A 22,176-nucleotide genomic window follows, 5' to 3' on the forward strand; every position below is an offset into this window, starting at 1 on the left:
GGTTCTCTTTGGGCATCTTTCCCGACACCCAGGAGGATGCCCCTTCCCGGGGCCAGGCGCTGGGCTCACAAAGACAAAGCGGGACTCTGTATTCCAGACTCCCACGGGGAGCTCCCGAGTGAATGCGCTTCTGCCCCTGCCCTGCGGGCTGAGCCCCTCTCCCCAGGAGACGGCTAGCCCGCCTCAGCCGGCCCCGGCCCCACGTCCTCGGACTGACCCGCGCGGCTCTGGTCCCGGAGGCCTTGGAGCCGGCGCTGTGGTGGCCGGTCACCGGCACGGACCCCGCGACGTGGCGGAGGGAGGCGGGGGGGGGGGGCGCACGGTCCGGGGGCAGACGGGGACACAGGCAACGGGGGGAGCGGGTTAGCTCAGATACGTACGATAGGAGGGTCTGGTTGTGTTCTGTTTTTAATGCGGGGGAGGGAAGGAGGGAAAATTAACTTTTAATTGAAAAAAGCAGCTTATTAATAGGGGAACAAAGGGAGCGAGCACAAGGGAGAGCGGGCTGCATTTACAATGGGAAGCTCAGGATTCGAGTCCCGCCTCGGCCACTTTCTCCCCGGTGACCACGGGTCAGTCACTGCTGCTCCCGGCCTCGGGTACCTCTGGTGGCCCCGAAGGGCTTTGAGAACTCGAATCCCTAAGCCTTAGGATGACTTTCATCCAGCCAATGACAGAGAAACAAAACCAGCTCGTGAAGGGAAGAGGAAACAGCTGGGGGGCGGCAGTGGCAGGAGAAGACGGGGCTCCAGATGTGGGAACACGGCAAGCCGGAGGAGAAGGAGAGGGGGACGGGGCAGAGGCCGGAGCCGAGGGCAGCTCCCGGGGATGGGGTCCATGCTGTGGCCGACCAGGGTGAGGAAGCCCTGGGGAATAGTGAGCACCGGCAGGGCCTCCCTTCCTCTGTGAGACACAGACACAGACACACACACACAGACACACAGACAGACACAGACACAGACACACACACACAGACACACACAGACACAGACACAGACACAGACACACACACAGACACACAGACAGACACAGACACAGACACACAGACAGACACACACAGACACAGACACAGACACACAGACAGACACACACAGACACAGACACAGACACATAGACAGACACACAGACAGACACACACACACAGACACAGACACAGACACACACACACACACACCCCTCCCTCCCTATTTTCTTCACTGTCACAGATTCATAAACAGTCTCGCAGGGTGGGACAGACCTGCAGGAGGGTCTTTATGATGTTAGGCCTGAAAGGGAAATTTAGTCCAATCTTCTCTTTCTCAAAGGAGGAAACAGTTTATGAGGCACAAAGTGGCTTCCTCAATCCAAGGGAAAAGAATGAACGGTGCAAAAGCCTTCCGGCCAGTTTTGTTTGTTCCTTCTTTCCTTTCTCCTTTTTTCTCTCTTCTCTCCCTTCCTCCCTTCTCCCTTTTCCCTCCCTTCCTTCCTTCCTTCCCTTTTCCTTCCTTCCTTTCCTCCTTCCCTTTTCCTTTCCTTCCTTCCCTTCTTTCCTCTCTCTCCTCCCTCCCTTCCTTCCCTCCTTCCCTTTTCCTTCCTTCCCTTCTTTCCTCTCTCTCCCTCCCTCCCTTCCTTCCCTCCTTCCCTTTTCCTTCCCTTCTCTTCCTTCTTCCCTCTCTCCCTTCCTCTCTCCCTCTCTCCCTCCCTCCCTCCCTCCCTCCCTTCCTTTTGCTCTCTCTGGATTCCAGGCCAGCCTTGCCCTCTATACGCTGCTTCCATATACAAAGGATGTTCCAAAAGGCTCTCTGGGAGACTCTCTCTATAAAAGCGTGAACTTCTGTTCCCGTAAGTTCCGCTTCCTTTTAGGCCAGCTCGGTTAAAAAGCTCCACAGGGGAGGGACGTACATCCCTTCTGGGAACTTTTTCCTCCTGGGACAGCCCTGTCTCCCTCCCCGCCCCAGGCAGGCCTCTCATTTGCCGGACGGCAGGGAGCGCGGGGAGCGCTGAGAAATGACGATGGTATTTGTAAAAGGCATTCATAAAGTTAAAGTAAGACCAACAAAAATTGTCCACAGCGACTTCCAGGAAGGCGGAGGGGCCAGTCCCTGGTCTCCCTCTGGCGTCTGTTCCTCCCAACCTGGCGCACTAACGTCAAAGTAAGGGGCTGAAAGACCCTTCTGGATCTGGTTTCATGTGGTAAATGGGAGGAGTCAGAGAAAAGGGGACGGTGAAGGCCGGGAGAGCAGTCCCTTCTCCCGAGCTGGCGGCGAGAAGCACCGACGCGCACACACCCGGCTGAGGGCCCGCCGGCTGCTGAGCCGGGGCCAGCCTGTCACGGGGGAGACCACAGGCGCGAGAAGCACGAAGGGGCTGGCACAGAGACTGCGTCGGGAGCAACGTGGCCGCCGGCTCGGGTGGTGGGAGGGGGAGACTCCCCAAGGCCCCCAGCCCTGGGCCTGCCCCCGGCCGGCACCCAGCGCCTCCCGAGGGCTTCTCTGCATCTCCCCGGCCCAGACACGTGTGTGCCCTTTCCCCGGCCCCCCAAGGCTGGATCCCACGGAGCTCCATCCCCGGCTCCGGGCCCCTTCCCCTCCCCCTAAACACAACTCTGAAGTCCCCAGCGCCACACATGGAAGGGGTTTAGCCGGCCCTGAACGCGGCCTTTATTGGATCCAGGTCGGCCCCGCCTGCCGCTCCCCAGCCCGTCCCCCGCTGCTTTGTAACCCTTCTTTCCGCTCAGTTTGGAGGCAGCCGCTGCTTCCCAGAGACAAGTCCCCTGCCCCAGGGAACTAACGAGAGAGAGAGAGAGAGAGAGAGAGAGAGAGAGAGAGAGAGAGAGAGAGAGAGAGAGACAGACAGACAGACAGACAGACAGACAAACGTTCCAGGTTACGGAGCTCCTGGGACGGTGGGAGTCGGGCCTGGGCCTGCACTTGGGTCTTGGAAAGACCTGCAAACTTCTGCCCAACCCTTAAGTCAACCTCGCAACTCTCTCTTTTTTATTCCGGCTGCCCGGTCTTAATTTACTTTTGTTTTATAATGTATTTATTTTTTAATACACAGAACTTTATGAATTATTTTGGGAGAGAAAAATCAGAGCAAAAGGGAAAAACCACAGGAGAGATTTAAAAAAAAGAGAGAGAATATTATAACATGTTCAACCTCTCTCTCTAATTCTGGCTGACCGTGTCCTTATTTTTTATTTTTGTTTTGTTTTGTAATTTATTTTTAATACACATTGCTTTATGAATCATTTTGAGAGAGAAAAAACAGAGCAAAAGGGAAAAACCATAGGAGGGAAAGGGGAAAAAAACCAGAAAAAAGAAATGAACATAGCATGTTCAACCTGCCTACCTCTCTCTCTCTCTCTCTCTCTTTTTTTTTTTTTGCTGAAGTAAGTGGGGTTAAGTGACTTGCCAGGGTCACACAGCCAGGAAGTGTTAAATATCTGAGGCTGGATTTGACTTGAAGTCCTCTTGACTTCTGGGCTGGTGCTCCATCCATTATGCTAACTAGCTGCCCTTCTCTCTCTCTTTTTTATTCTCCCTGACCCAGTCCATTTTTTACTTTTATTTTGTTTTATAATTTATTTTTAACACACAGTGCTTTATGAATCATGTTGGGAGAGAAAAAGCAGAGCAAAAGGGAAAAACCATGGGGGAGAGAGGAGAAAAAAACCCCAAAAAAGAAGGGAACAGAGCATGTTCAACCTCTCCCTTTTTAATTCTGGCTGACCCAGCCTTTATTTCTTTATTTGCATTTTGTTTTATAATTTATTTTTAACACACAGTGCTTTATGAATCATGTTGAGAGAGAAAAATCAGAGCAAAAGGGAAAAATCATGGGAGAGATTAAAAAAACAGAAAAAGCATGAACCTAGCCTGTTTAACCCCTTTCTTTAGGTAAGCTGCCATTGCTGACGCTATAAGCTGTCACCTTTTCCACCTCCAAACAACTCCGAGGCTCTGCTCCATAGCCAGGCCTCGCGCCAACTTCCTGGGAACCCGTCTAACCACCAAATTCATGCCAGAGAGAGGGTGGGGAGAGAAGGGCGCCGGGCGGGATTCGGCCTCAGACGCCGGCTGGGTGGGGACTGGCTCCTCCTGCCTCAGTTTCTTTCTCTGTAGGGGGGCTGGGGTCTCGTCCAGCTCTACATCTGCGACCCTGTAATTGTGCCAGAGGCCTTGGAGGGCACAAGGAACTGATGGGATTCCAGAGCAGAACCGTAAGGCGTTCGCTAATCTAGGAAGCACAGACATGACTGCGCCCTTCCCAGGGAAATCCCCAGGGAGCCGGCCGGCCTGACTGTCCGGGCTCAGCGGCCTGTTTTCTGAAGGTCGGAAGCCAGCACTGGAGGCCACAGCCAAGAGAAGGGGCCGGTGGGGGCCCCAGGCGAAAACCTCAGGTTTATTAACAAGGCCAAATTCCTTGGAAGCTGTTAAGGAAGGGCCCGGTGCCCACTGGCCACAGGGATCCTGGCCACCCTTGCACTCGGACCGAACCCCGTCCCGTCAGCTCCACCCTGCCCAGTGCAGGCTGGGCGCCCCCCCAAGAGCTCTCTCTGCCCCGAGCTGCCTTTCCTTGTGGCTAACGCTCCTCTGGGAGCCCCTCGGTCCCTCCCCGGCCCCAGCGATGCAGCCCAATGCCCGGGCACCGCCATCCTCAAAAGCCGTCAGTGTCCCCGCGGCCGAACCAGCCCCCCACGTCCGCCGGCCGTTTAAGGCCCGCTCTCTGCCAGGTGCGAAATCAAACGAGACAGTCCCTCCCTCACAGAGCGCATGTTCCGCCAGGTTATACGTGAAGCCCCGGAAGGCGGCCCCGGGAGGAGACGCGAGACGGAGGGTCTCCGGCCCTGGGCTTATCGGTCTCACGGTCCGGCCGGGGAGACGGGTCACGGACGACGGAAAGTGCTCGGTCCGAGGGCTGCTCGTCTAGGAGCGGGACCGGGCAGGGGCCGGCTGGGAAAGGGGAAATCGAATTTAAATTCGAACCTGCAGATAACGGGGAGCCACTGCAGTTAACCTTTAAGGCCCCTGCGACGGCCCGGGTGGGAGGGGAGAAGGGCCTGAATTGGGGCGGAGGCGTGAGGTCAGGCTTTTAGAAGCGATGCTGTAAAGGGAGAATCGGATGAAAGGCGTGGAAAGGGCGCAGGGGACCATGAAGCGGCCGGCCGGCTGGCCAGAGGGCGAGGGCCGCGCTCAGAGGTCACCCGGAGACTGGGGCGGGGAGGGGGACGTGTGGATGCTGTTTGGGCGCAGGCTTCGAGAAGCCATTCGTCCTGAGCCGGCCCAGGCCTGGTGTCGGGCGCAGGGACAGATCTGGGGATGACGGAGCCCATGAGACACTCACACACAGCACAGACAGGTGGATGCAAGGAAGAAAGTAGCCCTGGAGAGCAAGGCACGAGCGGGTGGGGTACGGGGAAGGGGGGCAGGCAGGAGGTCCGGCACCTCTGGGCCTGGAACTCGGAGGAGGCTGGAGCGCTTGCTGAGGGGCAGGTGCGCGTCTCAGGGATGGGTGAGCTCCCTGGGCAGGGGCGGACACAGGAACCGCACCTGCCGAGGGGGAGGACGAGGACGGGGCCACCCGGAGCCCACGGAACAGCCCGGCTCCCCCAGGTCTGCTTGGGGACAGAGCCAGGGCTTCTGGGGAGTAGCTTTGTGTGCAAACCAGAGGGGCCGTTTCCTTTTTCTGACCAACCCTGCAGGCCCTGCCTCCACCTTAGGCCATCGCCCCGCCGCAGCTTCCCGGCTGGGCAGGCTCCTCTATTCCCCAGCACTCCGGCTAATTCTGCCGCTCTGGGGTCCGGCTGCCTCCCCCAGAGCCCATCCTCCCCCTTAACCAGCAAGCTCGGCCGCCAGCTCTCCAATCCTTCGCTGCAGGAGGGCCCCGTCTGCCTCAGTTTACTCCTCTGTCCAATGAGCTGGAGAGGAAATGGCGAGTCCCGCCAAGATCTTTGCCAGGAAAACCCCAAATGGGCACAAGGAGCCGGACACGCCCGAGAAGGGAACCCTAACTTTTTAATGGTCCGCATCAGCGTCTCTCTCAGGGACTAAACTCCCCGAGGGAGGGCAGGGGCTCGGTCCTGGTCGCGTTCTGCTTCAGTGACTTACACAGGCTGATGCTCACTAAATGAGCGCCTGTGGAACTGCGTTCAGGGCCCGACGAGGAACGGCAGATGGCTTTCCATTGCTGGCCACACTTTCCTGACCCTTTGGAAAGAGCAAGGAAGGCGACGTGCCCTGGCAGAGAGAGCCCTGGGCCAGCGACCCAAATGGGAGGTTTAGCTACGGCTGGAGATGGACTCCGAAGTCCTGAAGGAACAAGCTAGCTGGGAGCGCCGGTTAGCATCACGGAGACTAAGGAAAACCTTTCGGAAAGAAAAGGGATCGTTGGCCAAAGGAAACTTAGAGCCTCCTTTTCTGGAAGATTTCAAAGGAAAAAATAAATCTCTTGTTCCATGTAACGGAGAAGGAGTGGGTCTATCCAGGGGAGGAGGATACGTGGGCTGCCTCTGGGACCCTTCCCATATCATGCTTTTCTACTGAGGGCAAAGGGAATTCTTAAAGTCACAGGATCGCAGATTAGGCTGAAAGGGACCTCAGAGGTCCCCAAGGACCCCCCTCATTTCCCAGATGAAAAATCTGAGCACAATAAGACCTTTGATTGCACATCCAGTCCTCCTTCCAAGGGTGCAGCAGCTTAGAACTGGGGGAGCCCTTCAAGATCATCAGGCCTCTCATCCCGTGGGAATTAGGAATCGTCTCAAAATATCCCTGACAAATGGTGGCGGAGCCTCTGCTCGCCAGGGACGGGGAACTGTTATCTCCGGAGGCGGCACATTTCCACTTCTGGACTCCTCCAATCACCAAAGGTCTTCCTCCTTTGGAGTCAAAATCTGCCGTGGGCCATTTTTGCCCACTGGTCCTGGATCGGGCAGAGTTACTGCAGTCCCTCTTCCATATGGCAGGTCCTTAAGTACTCCAAGGGCTTATCTGATCCTTGCTGCTGACTAGCTGTGCGTGGGGAAGAGCTGCCACAATCTTTCAGAGCCTCGTTTTTTCACTCTGTAAAATGGAACACCTGTCTCCCAGGGCTGCTGTGAGGAGCCAATGAGTTTTAAAGAGCTTAGCAACGTGTCTGACACATAGTAGGTGCTATATAAGTGTTAGCTATGATTATGATCATTATTACATTCCGGAGTGATTGGAAGGATCAAATGAAAAGATAATTGTTAAGTGCTTAGCACAGAACCAAGCACACAGTAGGGGCCATTTAAATGTTAGCTACTGTTACACACAAAGAAAAAAAAGGCAATGTTTGAGGCCATAGAAATACACTAAGACAGACATACACTGGGTAGGGTGTCCAAACATATGGTTCTGAATCCCACCTCTGCCGTTAATCACTTGTGTGACCTCAGAAATTACTTAATCTTTCTGGGTTTTAATGATCTTAGATATAAAATATAGGGAGGAAGCTGACTAGATGAGCACTAGAGCTTCCTTCTAGGTCTAAATCTATGATCCCCTACATAGACTTTTTCTTCCACAGGGAATAAGTGTTAGAGCAATGACCTTGTTGTACCCACGGAGATTAGCCAACAGCTGCCAATTAGTAGTTAATTAGCCTAAATAGTTTCGCTTTCTGTAGTAAGTTAATTAGCCTTGGTGGTTGAGTTTGTTTGTTTGTAAAAAGAGGAAAATAAGGGGAACAGTCCTTCCCCACCCCATGAGGCTTCTGCGGGAAGTGCTTTGTGAGCCTTGGAGTTCTATGGAAATAGAGGTTATTATTAAGTTAGTGTAGCTGTGTATGTATCTGGGACAAGCACTGTCATATGGACAAGAGCTAGATCCAGAACTGGAGGAGGAAGAGCGTGACCTATGGAGCCAGACCCAGAACTGAACAGGAGGAAGAATGTGAGCTACGGAGCCAGATCCAGAACTGAACAGGAGGAAGAGCGTGAGCTACAGAGCTAGATCCAGAACTGGAAGAGGAAGAGCGTGAGCTACAGAGCTAGACCCAGAACTGGAGGAGGAAGAGTGTGAGCTATGGAGCCAGATCCAGAACTGAACAGGAGGAAGAGCGTGAGCTACAGAGCTAGATCCAGAACTGGAGGAGGAAGAGTGTGAGCTATGGAGCCAGACCCAGAACTGAACAGGAGGAAGAGCGTGAGCTACGGAGCCAGATCCAGAACTGAACAGGAGGAAGAGCGTGAGCTACGGAGCTAGACCCAGAACTGGAGGAGGAAGAGCGTGAGCTATGGAGCCAGACCCAGAACTGAACAGGAGGAAGAGCGTGAGCTACGGAGCTAGATCCAAAACTAAACAGGAGGAATAGTGTGAGCTACGGAGCCAGATCCAGAACTGAACAGGAGGAAGAGCGTGAGCTACAGAGCTAGATCCAGAACTGGAAGAGGAAGAGCGTGAGCTACAGAGCTAGACCCAGAACTGGACAGGAAGAAGAGTGTAAGCTACGGAGCCAGATCCAGAACTGAACAGGAGAAAGATCGTGAGTTACGGAGCTAGATCCAGAACTGGAGAAGGAAGAAGAGCGTGGGTTATGGAGCTAGATCCAAAACTAAACAGGAGGAATAGTGTGAGCTACGGAGCTAGATCCAAAACTAAACAGGAGGAATAGTGTGAGCTACGGAGCCAGATCCAGAACTGAACAGGAGGAAGAGCGTGAGCTACGGAGCTAGACCCAGAACTGGAAGAGGAAGAGCGTGAGCTATGGAGCCAGACCCAGAACTGAACAGGAGGAAGAACGTGAGCTACGGAGCTAGATCCAGAACTGGAGGAGGAAGAGCGTGAGCTATGGAGCCAGATCCAGAACTGAACAGGAGGAAGAACGTGAGCTACAGAGCCAGACCCAGAACTGAACAGGAGGAAGAGCGTGAGCTACAGAGCTAGATCCAGAACTGGAAGAGGAAGAGCGTGAGCTACAGAGCTAGACCCAGAACTGGAGGAGGAAGAGCGTGACCTATGGAGCCAGATCCAGAACTGAACAGGAGGAGGAAGAGCGTGAGCTATAGAGCTAGATCCAGAACTGGAGGAGGAAGAGTGTGAGCTATGGAGCCAGATCCAGAACTGAACAGGAGGAAGAGCGTGAGCTACGGAGCCAGATCCAGAACTGAACAGGAGGAAGAGCGTGAGCTACGGAGCTAGACCCAGAACTGGAGGAGGAAGAGCGTGAGCTATGGAGCCAGACCCAGAACTGAACAGGAGGAAGAATGTGAACTGTGGAGCTAGATCCAAAACTAAACAGGAGGAATAGTGTGAGCTACGGAGCCAGATCCAGAACTGAACAGGAGGAAGAGCGTGAGCTACAGAGCTAGATCCAGACCTGGAAGAGGAAGAGCGTGAGCTACAGAGCTAGACCAGAACTGGACAGGAAGAAGAGTGTAAGCTACGGAGCCAGATCCAGAACTGAACAGGAGAAAGATCGTGAGTTACGGAGCTAGATCCAGAACTGGAGAAGGAAGAAGAGCGTGGGTTATGGAGCTAGATCCAAAACTAAACAGGAGGAATAGTGTGAGCTACGGAGCTAGATCCAAAACTAAACAGGAGGAATAGTGTGAGCTACGGAGCCAGATCCAGAACTGAACAGGAGGAAGAGCGTGAGCTACGGAGCTAGACCCAGAACTGGAAGAGGAAGAGCGTGAGCTATGGAGCCAGACCCAGAACTGAACAGGAGGAAGAACGTGAGCTACGGAGCTAGACCCAGAACTGGACAGGAGGAAGAACGTGAGCTACGGAGCTAGATCCAGAACTGGAGGAGGAAGAACGTGAGCTATGGAGCCAGATCCAGAACTGAACAGGAGGAAGAGCGTGAGCTACGGAGCTAGATCCAAAACTAAACAGGAGGAATAGTGTGAGCTACGGAGCCAGATCCAGACCTGGAAGAGGAAGAGCGTGAGCTACAGAGCTAGACCCAGAACTGGACAGGAGGAAGAGTGTAAGCTACGGAGCTAGATCCAGAACTGAACAGGAGAAAGATCGTGTGTTACGGAGCTAGATCCAGAACTGGACAGGAAGAAGAGCGTGAGTTACGGAGCTAGATCCAGAACTGGACAGGAAGAAGAGCGTGGGTTACGGAGCCAGATCCAGAACTGGAGGAGGAAGAGCGTGAGTTACGGAGCTAGATCCAGAACTGGAGGAGGAAGAGCGTGAGCTACAGAGCTAGACCCAGAACTGGACAGGAGGAAGATCGTGAGTTACGGAGCTAGATCCAGAACTGGAGGAGGAAGAGCGTGAGCTATGGAGCTAGACCCAGAGCTGAACAGGAGGAAGAGTGTGAGCTGCGGAGCTAGACCCAGAACTGGACAGGAGGAAGAGCGAGAGCTACGGAGCCAGATCCAAAATTGAACAGGAGAAAGATCGTGAGTTACGGAGCTAGATCCAGAACTGGAGGAGGAAGAGCGTGAGCTATGGAGCTAGACCCAGAGCTGAACAGGAGGAAGAATGTGAGCTGTGGAGCTAGACCCAGAACTGGACAGGAGGAAGATCGTGAGTTACGGAGCCAGATCCAGAACTGGACAGGATGAAGAGCATGAGTTACGGAGCTAGATCCAGAACTGGACAGGAAGAAGAGCATGAGTTACGGAGCCAGATCCAGAACTGGAGGAGGAAGAGCGTGAGTTACGGAGCTAGATCCAGAACTGGACAGGAGGAAGAGCGTGAGCTACAGAGCTAGACCCAGAACTGGACAGGAGGAAGATCGTGAGTTACGGAGCTAGATCCAGAACTGGAGGAGGAAGAGCGTGAGCTATGGAGCTAGACCCAGAGCTGAACAGGAGGAAGAGTGTGAGCTGCGAAGCTAGACCCAGAACTGGACAGGAGGAAGAGCGAGAGCTACGGAGCCAGATCCAAAACTGAACAGGAGAAAGATCGTGAGTTACGGAGCTAGATCCAGAACTGGAGGACGAAGAGCGTGAGCTATGGAGCTAGACCCAGAGCTGAACAGGAGGAAGAATGTGAGCTGTGGAGCTAGATCCAGAACTGGACAGGAGGAAGAGTGTGAGCTACGGAGCCAGATCCAGAACTGGACAGGATGAAGAGCATGAGCTATGGTAAGCTCAATACCAATTGAGGGAGAACTCACATCCAAGAGAGGAGGAATCCAAGAGAGTTCTTTTAGCACTGGATTGGAGTTGTGATTTCATCAGTGCAGAGAACTCCCAGATGAGGAAACTCTCTCCACCCATGCAGCTTAGGACCTGCCCAGCCAACTTAAAACTCAGAGCTGCCTTTGCGCACCAAGGGGTTACGCTATCACTTTACCTGCCATTCTGAAAAAGGACGATATATGCTGGCCCAGAGAGCCAGTGGGTGAAAAAATAAACATAATGTAGACTTTGGCATGCTTCTGATAATGAGAGCTATCGGAAAGTGGAAATGAGTTGTTTGAGTAGATAAGGGGTGCCGAGGTGGCCCAAGGGACAAAGTCCTGAGCCTGGAGCTGGGTAGAGTTCAAACTTGACCTCAGACGTTTTACTAGCTGTGTGACTCTGAGGAAGTCCCTCGACTTCTGTTTACCTCATTTTCTTCTCGGTAAAATAGAAATAATAGCATCTCTCTCCCAGGGTTGTCATAATAGATCAACTGAGATAATAATTGTAAAGTGTTTATCCCCAGTACCTGGCACGTAATAGGTGCTACGTGAATATTAACTACGCTAGTCTGTTTTTACATATGCCAGGTATTGTGCTAAACTCTTAAATATTTTATTATTCTATTAATAACTTCTTTAGGTTCATCGCAAAATTATAAAATATTTAGGAAAGCCAAAGGTACATATCTATGGAGTCACAGGTTTATCATCTGCAGAGATCGTGTCATCAAATCTGGGATAGATTCTTTTGGGAGGCAATCGGGATTAAGTCATTTACTCAAGAATCACCCTGGTAGTAAATGTCTGAGGTGGGGTTTGAACTCGGGTCCTGATTTCAGGTGGACCTGAAGCTTTCCTTAGATTGATTTGAGCTCGACATCTTTTGTTTTATATGTCATCTTCAATTCCACATCTATATTTATTTCTGTTTATTTATCCCCTTGTCTCATATCAAAGAAAAAGAGAGGGGAAAAAAAGCAATTTAGCAAAACTCACTGACATCCCAAACTACACATAGTACTTCATACCCATAGTCCCCCCCTCCTGCAAAGAAAGGAAGTAGATTGTTCAGTCTAAGGGGGTTTTCAAGTAGAATATCATAGAGCAGGAGGGGCTAATGGTAACCCACGAACTGCTCAATGGTGCTACTGGCTCTTCCAGAGTTCCCTTAGTGACTCTTCATAAACTGTGAGTCACCCTCAAAGAAGACCAACAGCTGTTCCCCCAATCTGCCTCTCGAGGAAGACCCATCACACTGGCCTGAGAAGTCCCACAGAAGGGCATTTATTTGTTCACTTTCTCCAAGCCCTCAGGATAAGAGAATGAGTCCTGCTCCCTGGGAATTCCCACTCCTATGGAAACCCGGCAGTCTACAGAGATGAGAGTATCATGAACAACCTCCGACTCAGCCTCCTCAGTGGAAAGGCAACTTCCCACCCGAGTCTCTGTCTATGTTTCTCTCACTCCTTCCCCCACTTTATGCTAATTGTACCCAAAAGGCAGCTTGGGGAGAGAACCTGACTTCCCGCCGGAGGTCAGAAACTCTCAAGCCTGGCCTAACTTGGGATTGCGAGCATCTTACTCAGGATCTTTGTGACTGTGACCTGGAGCTGGGAGGTTTTCACACACAAGCTACAGTTCTCCTTTTCTCTAAAGCTGGAGTCTGTTAGCTTCAGGAAGCTTGTGGGTAGGTTTCGGGGCGTCCATGAACTTGGATGAGAAAACAGTATATTTTTATTTCAACATGACTGGCTTCCTCTATAATCTTATGTATTGTGTGCCTCTTAAAACACTGTTCTAAGAAACAAATGAAGCATGGGCTTCACCAGACTGTCAAAGGGGTCTGGGACATAATCAAAGCTGGGAACTTCTACTCTAAAACAAGTTTCAGAGAGAATATCAACAAGCATTTATCGGTACCTACTACGTTCTAGGTGCTGTGTTGTGCTTTTGAAAAATATTATTTCATTTGATCTTCGCAACAACCCTTCTTGGTAAGTGCTCTTATGAAACCTATTTTACAGTTGAGGAAACTGAGGCAGAAAGTAGTTCGGTGACTTATCTAGGGTCATATTAATTAGTAAGTGTCTCAGCCATTTTTCCTAACTCTCTCCATATCCACTGCACCACCAGCTATCCTGACCGAGGCACAAAGATACCAAAACAATCCCTGCCTATCCTCAAGGAGCTTACATTTATCCGGGGGGTCAGGGAAGGGGGAAGGTCCCAGGCATGGGTAGGAATGAATGGTCTTTTGTCTATTCTCATTTATCTGCCAGGGATAAATTATCATGTATGAGCAAGTTCAAAGATAAAAAGAAAACACACACACACAAAAACAGGAAATGAAAATAGGAAAAAAAAAGTCCAAGTTAAATGCTTGTCTGTACAGTTTCTTCTGATATATGTCTGAGAAAACAATCTGTGTCTAGGTCACTGCTGGGCCCTGGGTCACTCTGTATGTATCTCCCGAGAGTAGTGAGAGCCTGGTGTGGACTCTCAGGGGATCTGGGGGAGGGAGATCGGGGGATCATAAACCTGGGGCCAGAAGGGACCGCAGAGCCGGCTAGCTCCCCCAAAACCCGAGGAGGCGAGGGGACTTGTGCAACATCCCACTCAGCAAGGGGAGAATCTGAATCCAGGTCCTCTGACCTCAGAGCCAGAATTCTTTCCCTGAGCTACACCGCCTTCCCACGAGGCGTGGAAGGGATGGGGCCGAATTCCTTGATTCAGCTCTGGTCAGAGCTCTCCGGCTAACCACAGATGCCTTTAAACATTTGGATTCAATATTGTGACGTTTCACTCTACACTGAGACCTTATCCTCGGCAAGTGGTCTCATGATGACTCATTCCCAGCTTCCCGAAGCCTTTAAAAAGGAATAGGAAGAAACGGGAACGTTCTGACAAATCAGATGCTACTGAATCCTTGGGGCAAAGATCATGAAGCGAATCTTCCTCCTAGTGAAAGACCAGTTTGGGAACTGTCAGGAGTTCGCCGCTGAGCAACCAACCTCCCCTGCTGAAGCTCCTGCTGAACCCCTCCCCAGGGAGGAGCTAAGCCCTCAGCCCAGGCTGCTCTGGAGAAAAATAGGTTAATGCGGCCGCGGTGAGAGCAGGGCTGGGAAAAGGCAGGTGGGCAGCGGGCCCGGCCAGAAAGTCCGCTTGTCGGCAGGGAGGCAGAAACACGAGCAAACCCCACTTGGTTACCAGGCAAACACTCGCCTCTATAATACTGACCCACTTTGTCACACAGAGAGTGCCAGAGGACTGAGTCAGCCTCTGAATCACGGATGCCAACCACTGCTGCTCCTGGGAGAACCACCACGCCACGACTAGCTGAAGTGACCCAGCGGCGCTGCCTCGGGGAGCCAGTCTCACAGCCGCGGACCTGCTCTCCCGGGGGGCAGCTCTACCGAGGATGGCGCGGTGGTGCCGGGGAAAGCGAGCAGAGGGATATGGAGGCAGGAGGGCCAGCCTCCGGTCTGGGCCCTGCCACGTACGGCCCGTACTGCCCTGGGTAGGCCGCCAACCACAAAGACTGGCTCTGCAGTCAAAGGAGGCGGTTAAACGCCCCTTCTGACACATTCTACGTCCAGTAACTTCCTCAGATTTTGTGGGCCCCAGTTTCTTCATGTGTCCCATGAGAGAGTTGGACTAATGGCTTCTGAAGTCCCTGAATTCAAATCCAGCCTCAGACTCAACACTTTCACTTAACCCCAATTGCCCCCCCCCCAAAAGCCCATTGGTTCTGAGTTCTTTTTAGGGCCTACAGGGCATACTAGATTTAAAGATCTGTTTAGCTTCCTCATTTTACAAATGGGGAAACTGAGGCCCAGGGAGATTGTTAAATGACTTGCTCAAGGCCAAATGTGCACTGAGCAGTGGAGGAGGGATCCGAACCTCGATCCACTAATCCAGAAGCTCCGGCCCAGGAATCCTGGAGCCCGTCCTGCTGCCAGCTTTGAGGTCACTTAGGAAACAAACGTCAGAGATGTGAATCCAAGTGCGTTGGGCCACACTGCCTTCTGCTGACAACCCAGCCACGGGGAAGACACCAAGGAGGCGAGCCGAGCTAGGAGACGCATGGAAAATTTAAGGCTAAAAGGAGAAAAGGCCCTGCAGTGTTGGCACGGCCCTCAGGTCACCCCAGGACACCTCGCGCAGGTGTAAGGTAAGTCCGAAGGCTCCTATTCTGGTAGCCTCTCTCCAGCAAACCTATAGAGTTGAGTCATCATCCCCCTCGATGCCGGGGAGAGAGCGGCAGAGGAGGTGGCTCTGGGCCAGGCTGCTGAGGAGGCTGCTGCGCCACCGGAGGACAGAGGGGAAGCAGGGCAGGTGAGGGAGGGCGGGCGGGCTCGGCACCAGCCTGGGGCCACAGACAGCTGCCTCAGCAGCCGGGGGACAGCAGAGCCCTGGCCACCTGGTCTCCGGGGAGGCTGAAGGTGAGACGGGGGCCAGGGTTGGGCGGCTCATGTTGCAGGTCCTAGCCAGCCCTTCCCAGGGCTGATGTCACCTTTGCTAGGGCACATTTGTCCCCCAAAGTCAATGTTCCAGAGCCCAGGTCCCTCTTGTTCTTTAAGGAAGTCACTGATCCCGTCCGGGCCTCAACTTCCCCGTCTAACACAATGAAGGGGTTGGGCTAAATCCAGAGCTCTCATCCTGGAGAGACCCTGGGCAGACTTCAGGGGGGTGAGGGGGAAATAACATCTCTACTTTCATAGGCTAAAATTTAGCATATCCTCGAATCATTCAAAAAGTTCTGGTCTCCTGGGCTAGATGATCCTCGTGAGCCTAAAGCCCCGCCCCCATCCTGCAGGTGCTAAGGAGATGGGGAGAAAGCACCCTTAGGGTCCAAGGGTCCCAGCAGGCAGAGCTGAGGGGGTGGATTTAAAAAAAGCCCTCCTTAAGCAGGGAAATGCTAGCTCTGCAGGCAGGACCCGTGGCCAAGGTTATTCTATGAACTAACAAGCACTTATTAGGCACCTTCTGTGTGCAGACACCAGACTGGCAGGCGGGGAGAGGGGGAGGGGCACACACAGATGGACTAATCTCTGCCCTCAAAGAATCTCCATTCCCACAGGAAGTCCCCAGGGAGGGCAGGGCTTAGCCTGGAGACGATGCATGAAACCCCCAGGTGAGGAGACTTTCCCCAAGAAAGGCCAGCATCTCCTCTGCAAATCCGGGGACCCAGAACACTGAGAGCCTGAGCCACTTGCCCAGAGTCACACAGCACGGCCACAAGCTGAGCCAGATGTGGAAGCCAGCTCCCCCCTTCCCCCCCTTAAGCCAGATGTGGAAGCCAGCTCCCCCCTTCCCCCTCTTAAGCCAGGCTGCACATCCAGAGCAAAGAAAGCCTCAGCCCGATGGCAGCCTCACCTGCCTCTGCCCTCTGCAACCCTCGGGTTGTTATCTCCTCCGATACCCAGTCCCCTTCCTGGCTTCCCCCACAGCCAGAGAGAACGAAGACTCCGCCTGCCCCAGCTCCCAGACTCCCATTCTGTTATAGCTGGGAGGTGAAGAAGCCTAAGTCCCTCATTGTACAGATGGGGGGGGGGGGAAGGGGGGCCAGAGAGGCGATTGCGGTAGCGCTGAAACCCAGCTTCCCTGATGGAGAGCCCCGTGTTCTCAGCTGTTACACAACAGTCTGCTTCTCACGTCTCGGGCTCTGTTGTGTCACAGAGATGGGAACTGGTCATGCATCCAGCCAGCCTTCCCAATCCCCCAAGTCTGGCTGAGAAGCCCCCCGGGACCACTCCAAGCAAAGTACAATACACGTCACTGACTGGGTTTTCTAGGGGGGGCTCTCAGCACCGAGAAGGGTAATGGGAAAGCTGAAAAGTCTGCCCCCGTCACCAGAAACTGAACAACCCTTCCTGGGCAGACCCTCACAGCTTCTCCCTGATCCCTGAGAGAAGCGGGGCTCCTGCTTTCACTGTCTGTGTGCCTGGTTCACCCAACCAGAGGTAGGGGCTGGCGCCGGGGGTCCTTTCCCCCACAAGACAAAACCTGCCCCCCATGTCCCCGAGACGTGGCCAGATGCAGAGAAAGGCACGGCGGGGGTGGGGGATATTGGGAACAGCCGTTAGTCATCACGTTAACACAATTAGGTACAACCCCTCCCTCTCCTTCAGCCCATCCAAACATTCCCCAGGAGTCACCCTCCTGGCCCTCCTGCCATAGAACAGCCTCTTGCCAGGGTCTACAGGTGCTAGAGTTGTCCCGCCGGGTAAGAGGAGTCCCTGGGCTTTGGGGGGATGGAGGTATTTCCTAAATGAGAAAGCGCGCTGGAGCGAGAGGGGAACCCCCAGTGCCCCCCTTTTCTTTCCCTCCTTCTGCCTGCGCCCAGGTTCCTGGATACCCCCCTGCCCCCCCAGAGACAGGGACAGACAGACAGATGGCACCTTTTGGCGGAGGAGTTTGCTGCGGACCCGGCCCCAGAGGCGGGCGCCCGTGTTGGGGGGCCGCTTGCTCCCCGGCTCCTCAATCCGTTCCAGGCAGCAGCCCTCCAACGGCTCACACACAGAGTTCAGGTTGCAGTCCGGCTGGGCCAGGATGTCCGTCATTCTGGTGGCCCACCCCCCTCCCTGGACACGGCTCTGCCCGGCTTGGGGCAAGAGAAAACAATCCCCCAGCCGCTGCCCGGGAGCCCCCAAACTGGCTGGGAGCGAGCCTCCTGCGCAGAGAGCAATCCCCGGGCCGAGGACGCGGCTGTGGGCGTCGGAGGGACCTCTGCCCGGCTGGGGAGCTGGCCCGGGAGGGACGTTCCTAGAGCCGGGGAGAAGCCCCCATCCCGCCCGAGGCCGCCGTCCTCTCCTCCGCCCGCGGCCTCCCTCCCGCCTGCCCCAGGAAATGCAGCCAGCGGCTCCGAGGCAGGATGCGAAGGGGCCGCCACGCCAGGACTGGCTCTCCCCTCCCCGGGCGTCAGACGCGTCCCAGGCTCGCAGAATACACAGTGCGCGAAGTGAGCTGGCGAGAGGCGAGCGGGAGGCCGAGCTCCGGGGGGCGGCGAGCAGCCGCGTCCCCGCCCCCGGCCCGCCCTCCCCGCACCCCGCCACTCAGGCTCCAGGCAGGCGCTCGGGGGCGGGGCTCGGCCGCGGCGCGCCCCGCCCCCGGCCCCCTCCCGGCTTTAACTCTTCCCGGCTCGGCTTTCCCTCCCCAGCGCTGCCCTAGTCTCCCCAAATAAACTTTGAGCGGCCGAGACACACAGTCCAGCCCCCACTCAGCCGCCTCAGCACCAGGGCCCCCAGCGGACAGCACAACCTCCTCGGGGAGGGAGCCTGCGGAGGGTCCGGTGCTGGGGAGGGGGCTCCCCCACCTTCCCCACCGGGCGAGTCTGGCGAGACCTAAGGACCCTTTCTCACGCTAATGGCTTTAAATGACTCCAAAGGAAACCACTCAGGTTGCAAAACAAAGAGCCCCTTAACTGGGGGCTGCCCTTTGGCTCTGAGGTAAAGACCCTTAGGGCCAGACCGAGGCTTCTCCCCAAAGCCGGGCAGCCCGGGCTACAGACGGCGAGGGCGAAAGGAAGACGGGGTGAACGCTCCTCGGGCCCCTGCCAGAGGCGCCCCCCCCACAACCCCCAGAAACTCGCAGCAAGCTTCCGGGGCCACGGGGCACAGCCGAAGCGTCCCTCCCTTCAGGGCGCTTCCACTCCGCGGCCGGAGCAAAGGGAATCCCACCTCTCGCGGCCCAAATGCATCCGATTTCCGCCCCCTCCCAGACACATGCCTTTTTAATTGCCGTCACGTGTGCTATCTGCAAACGGCCACGAGCACGTGTGCAGACCTATCAGCCAGGGGCTGCGAGAAACAAAGCTCCCCTTGTGCCGCCTGGGATGTTTATTTAGGGCACTCTCTGCCAAATGGGAAGCAAATGCAGAGATGTGAAGATGAGCTCTGTGTGCGGCTCAGCTTTCCCAGCCCCCCCCTGCTCCCCTCCTCCCCCAGCCCCCAACGGGGATCTGGGGCTGACTGCTGCAGACGTTCTCCGGGGACGCGGGCACAATGGAAGCCAACAGCACCTGCCATCTGTGCCCGGCGCCCCGCTGGCAACTCCCCTCGTCCCTGGGGTGAGCAGCCTCCAACCAAGCCGCGTTGGGGGAGGGGGAGGGCAGGACCTCCGGCTGGGAGCAAGATGGGGCTCGGCCGGCGGACACGCCCCCGCCCCCCAATCAATCAGGGGCCCCGAGCTGTGAAGGGGAAGGGAAGCTTCCTGAGGGCAAGGGTCAGTGCCCTGGTACAAGCCGGGGAGCTGCGTGTGTGTGTGAGAAAAGTTAAGTAATGATAAGTTAAGTAATAACACATAATTATGCCCAAGGCAAGCATGTAATTAATTGGCAAATGAATGGTACAAGAAGTTCTGCCTTAGTAAAATGAGGGGGTGGGACTCCATCGAGAACTTGACTTTCCATGATTCCCTGACAATGGCTGTTCCCAATGTCAGAGGAGGGAGACTGTGGAGAGCGGGGGCTCCCAGGGCTGGGGAGGGGGAAGTCGCTCAGCTCAAGACCTGGGGCTCCGCTGCCCCCGGGGCACCTCGCTGACCCCCAGGGATGGTCTGGGCAGCCAGCTGCTCACCGGGCAAGGCTAATCCAACGGAAATGTCCCACAAAAGTACCCAGAATTCTTCCCAGAGGAACCCAGTTTCCCATGAGGCTCCAGGGCTCAAGTAGTTCACCCATAAGATTCAGCCTGTCACAGACAGAGCACTGAACTTGGAAATCAGAAAGAACTGAGTGCAAATCCTGCCTCTAAAGGGCAGTTAGGTGGCGCAGTGGAGAAGAGTTAGGAGGATCTGAGTTCAAATCCCACCTGGGACACTTGCCGATCACTAGCTGAGTGACCCTGGGCAAATCATTTACCCACAATGCATTGCCAAAAATAAAATAAAGGTATTTACCTGCTACGTGGCTTTAAACAAGGCGCTCACGTTTCCTCAGCTTCACTTTCACCCTCTGTAAAATGGGGATAATAGTAAGATCTCGCTCACAGGATTGTTATGAGAACAGAAGGAGATAAGAGGAAAAGTACTACGGCGTGCTAGCAACGAGAAAGAGGAGGATTATGGAAGGCCCGAGACTCCATTTCCCATGAGGCCGTGTCTCTGGGTTCTAGGACATCAGGATGGGAGAGATGTGGGAGAAGGAATTATGGCAGGAAAGGGATCTCTGCAAGCAGAGGAGACCCTAAAGATGGAGAGGAGAGGGAAGGAGGGGAGGGAAGGAAAAGGTACAAAGAGGGAGGGAGGGAGAGGTGGGAAGGGAGCATATTCTCTTCTCTTATTAACTATTTGATTCCTACTTAATTGTTTGCCTTTTAAAATGTTTTATTTTTTTAAATGACCATTTATGATTCCAGATGACCCACGATGAAGCCTCCTCCCCTCTCCTGACAGAGGAGTGACCGACTCAGGGGGCAGATTGAGACGTAGCTTCTGGATGTGGGAATTTGTTTTGCTTAACTACGTTTGCTTGTTACAAGGATTTCAATTTTATTTTTGTTTTTCAGTGTGGGCAGGGGAGAAAAATAATTTTAATTAAAAAATTTTAAAAAACCCAAAATGTTTGTTCTTCATTTGAATTACCAGCATGGTGCAAAATTGAGTCTGGATGATTTTGGAAGTTTATCAGCGGACCTGGGATAAGGGCTCAAAGCAAATAAGGAATTCTTATCAGACAAATAGCCCACACGGACTCAAGCAATCCATGTGCCTCCAGTCGGGGGGAATGTGGGCAGCGGAAAGACCCCGGATGACATCTGGAGCCCCGTCCAGCCTGCTTCTGCAGCATGTTCCCCCCTCCTGGGCTCCGAATGGACAGAGAAGAGGCCTCGGGCACTGGACAGGAAGCCAGATATCTCCCGTCCCCAAAAAAGGGGCTGGAGTTGGGACTCCCATCCTCTGTGGGGCCTTCTGAGGCAGTCTGAGCCCCAGGCCTGGAGGGGCTCCTCCGGGTCCCCTCCGTGCAACGAATGGGGGACTCGGGCGCAGACGGCTCCTCAGACGAGCCCTGCTGAGGACTTCAGAGTATTCCCACCGGTTTTCATCTGTTCCTGCGGAGCGGGAGTGGAAGGTAGCCAGAGCCTGGATGGCAAGAGCCCCCGTGCTGGAGGAAGCAACAGCTTTCCCATCGCCTCCGCAAGGAGAGAGGAAGAGAAATACACACAGATGTCTAGACTTGGCATCGGACTGGCAGTCTGAGAGCTGCCAGTATGGGACCCAAGGGCTGCTTCTGCTGACCTGGTCTGCAAGGCTCCCTGGCTGAAGGGAACCAAGAGGGAGGCTCACACCCGGGAAGAAAGAGCCCAGGGTGCCCTTGGGCAGGGGTTCTTAGTAGCCAAGTTCATGCTCACTAGCTGTGTGATCCTAGGCAAACCACTTAATCCTGTGGGCCTCAGTTTATTCATCTGTAAAATGAACACAAAGGAAATGGCAAACCTCTCCAATGTCTGCGCCAGGAAACCCCCAAATGGGGTCACAAAGAGTCAGACATGATTGAGGAACAACAGTAATTTGGTAGAATTAATTTTCTCTACAATCTATTTTATTTTATGCTCTTAAAAACATCATTCTGAAAACAGGCCCACAGGCTTTACCAAAATTCCTTGCCAGAGAATTCGAGACACATACAAAAAAGTGAAGAACACCTGCCCTTAAGCAGTATCAGGTAGCCATGGCTAAAGGGAACTTCCTAAAGAATTAGGCCCATAGGAGCAGTTAGGTGGTACAGTGGACAGAGCACCAGCACTGAAGTCCCAGGAGAACCCCGAGTTCGAATCCAGCCTCAGACACAACACTTCCTGGCTGTGTGACCCTGGGCAAGTCACTTAACCCCAATTGCCAAAGGGGGAAAAATTAGGTCCACAAGGAGTCTCTTCTAGGAAGCGCTCTGGGATCCACCACAATCTCACCGATGATTTCTTCAGTCCACATCTCCCCAGCGCCAGTGCTGTCTCCTCTCCATCACCCCAAGTCCAACGCAAGCCCCACGCGGGCACGGGCTGTTAGAACTCAGCAGATCTGTTGAATTGAGCCCAATCCCACTTTGCGGTATCCAGCTGGTTGTTAGGACAAGGCCGGTTGCCACAGAAA

At 54.2% G+C, this 22,176-nt stretch overlaps 1 protein-coding gene across 5 annotated transcripts in view; it reads right to left on the reverse strand.

Annotated features, from left to right (window-relative positions):
• Positions 1 to 22,176, reverse strand: part of ABR (ABR activator of RhoGEF and GTPase) — a 283,141-nt gene that overhangs the window by 13,611 nt on the left and 247,354 nt on the right. Inside the window, exon 1 of one of the 5 annotated variants that reach the window (XM_051992224.1) lies at positions 17,490 to 17,903. The exons of the other annotated variants lie outside the window; for them this stretch is intronic. Within the exon in view, the coding sequence (XP_051848184.1) occupies positions 17,490 to 17,651 (162 nt within the window). The 5' untranslated portion in view covers positions 17,652 to 17,903. Of the gene's footprint in view, positions 1 to 17,489; positions 17,904 to 22,176 lie in introns of those variants that run through there. 5 annotated transcript variants of the gene reach the window in all.

Source organism: Antechinus flavipes, chromosome 4, assembly GCF_016432865.1.
Source record: "Antechinus flavipes isolate AdamAnt ecotype Samford, QLD, Australia chromosome 4, AdamAnt_v2, whole genome shotgun sequence".
Classification (NCBI taxonomy): Eukaryota; Metazoa; Chordata; class Mammalia; order Dasyuromorphia; family Dasyuridae; genus Antechinus; species Antechinus flavipes.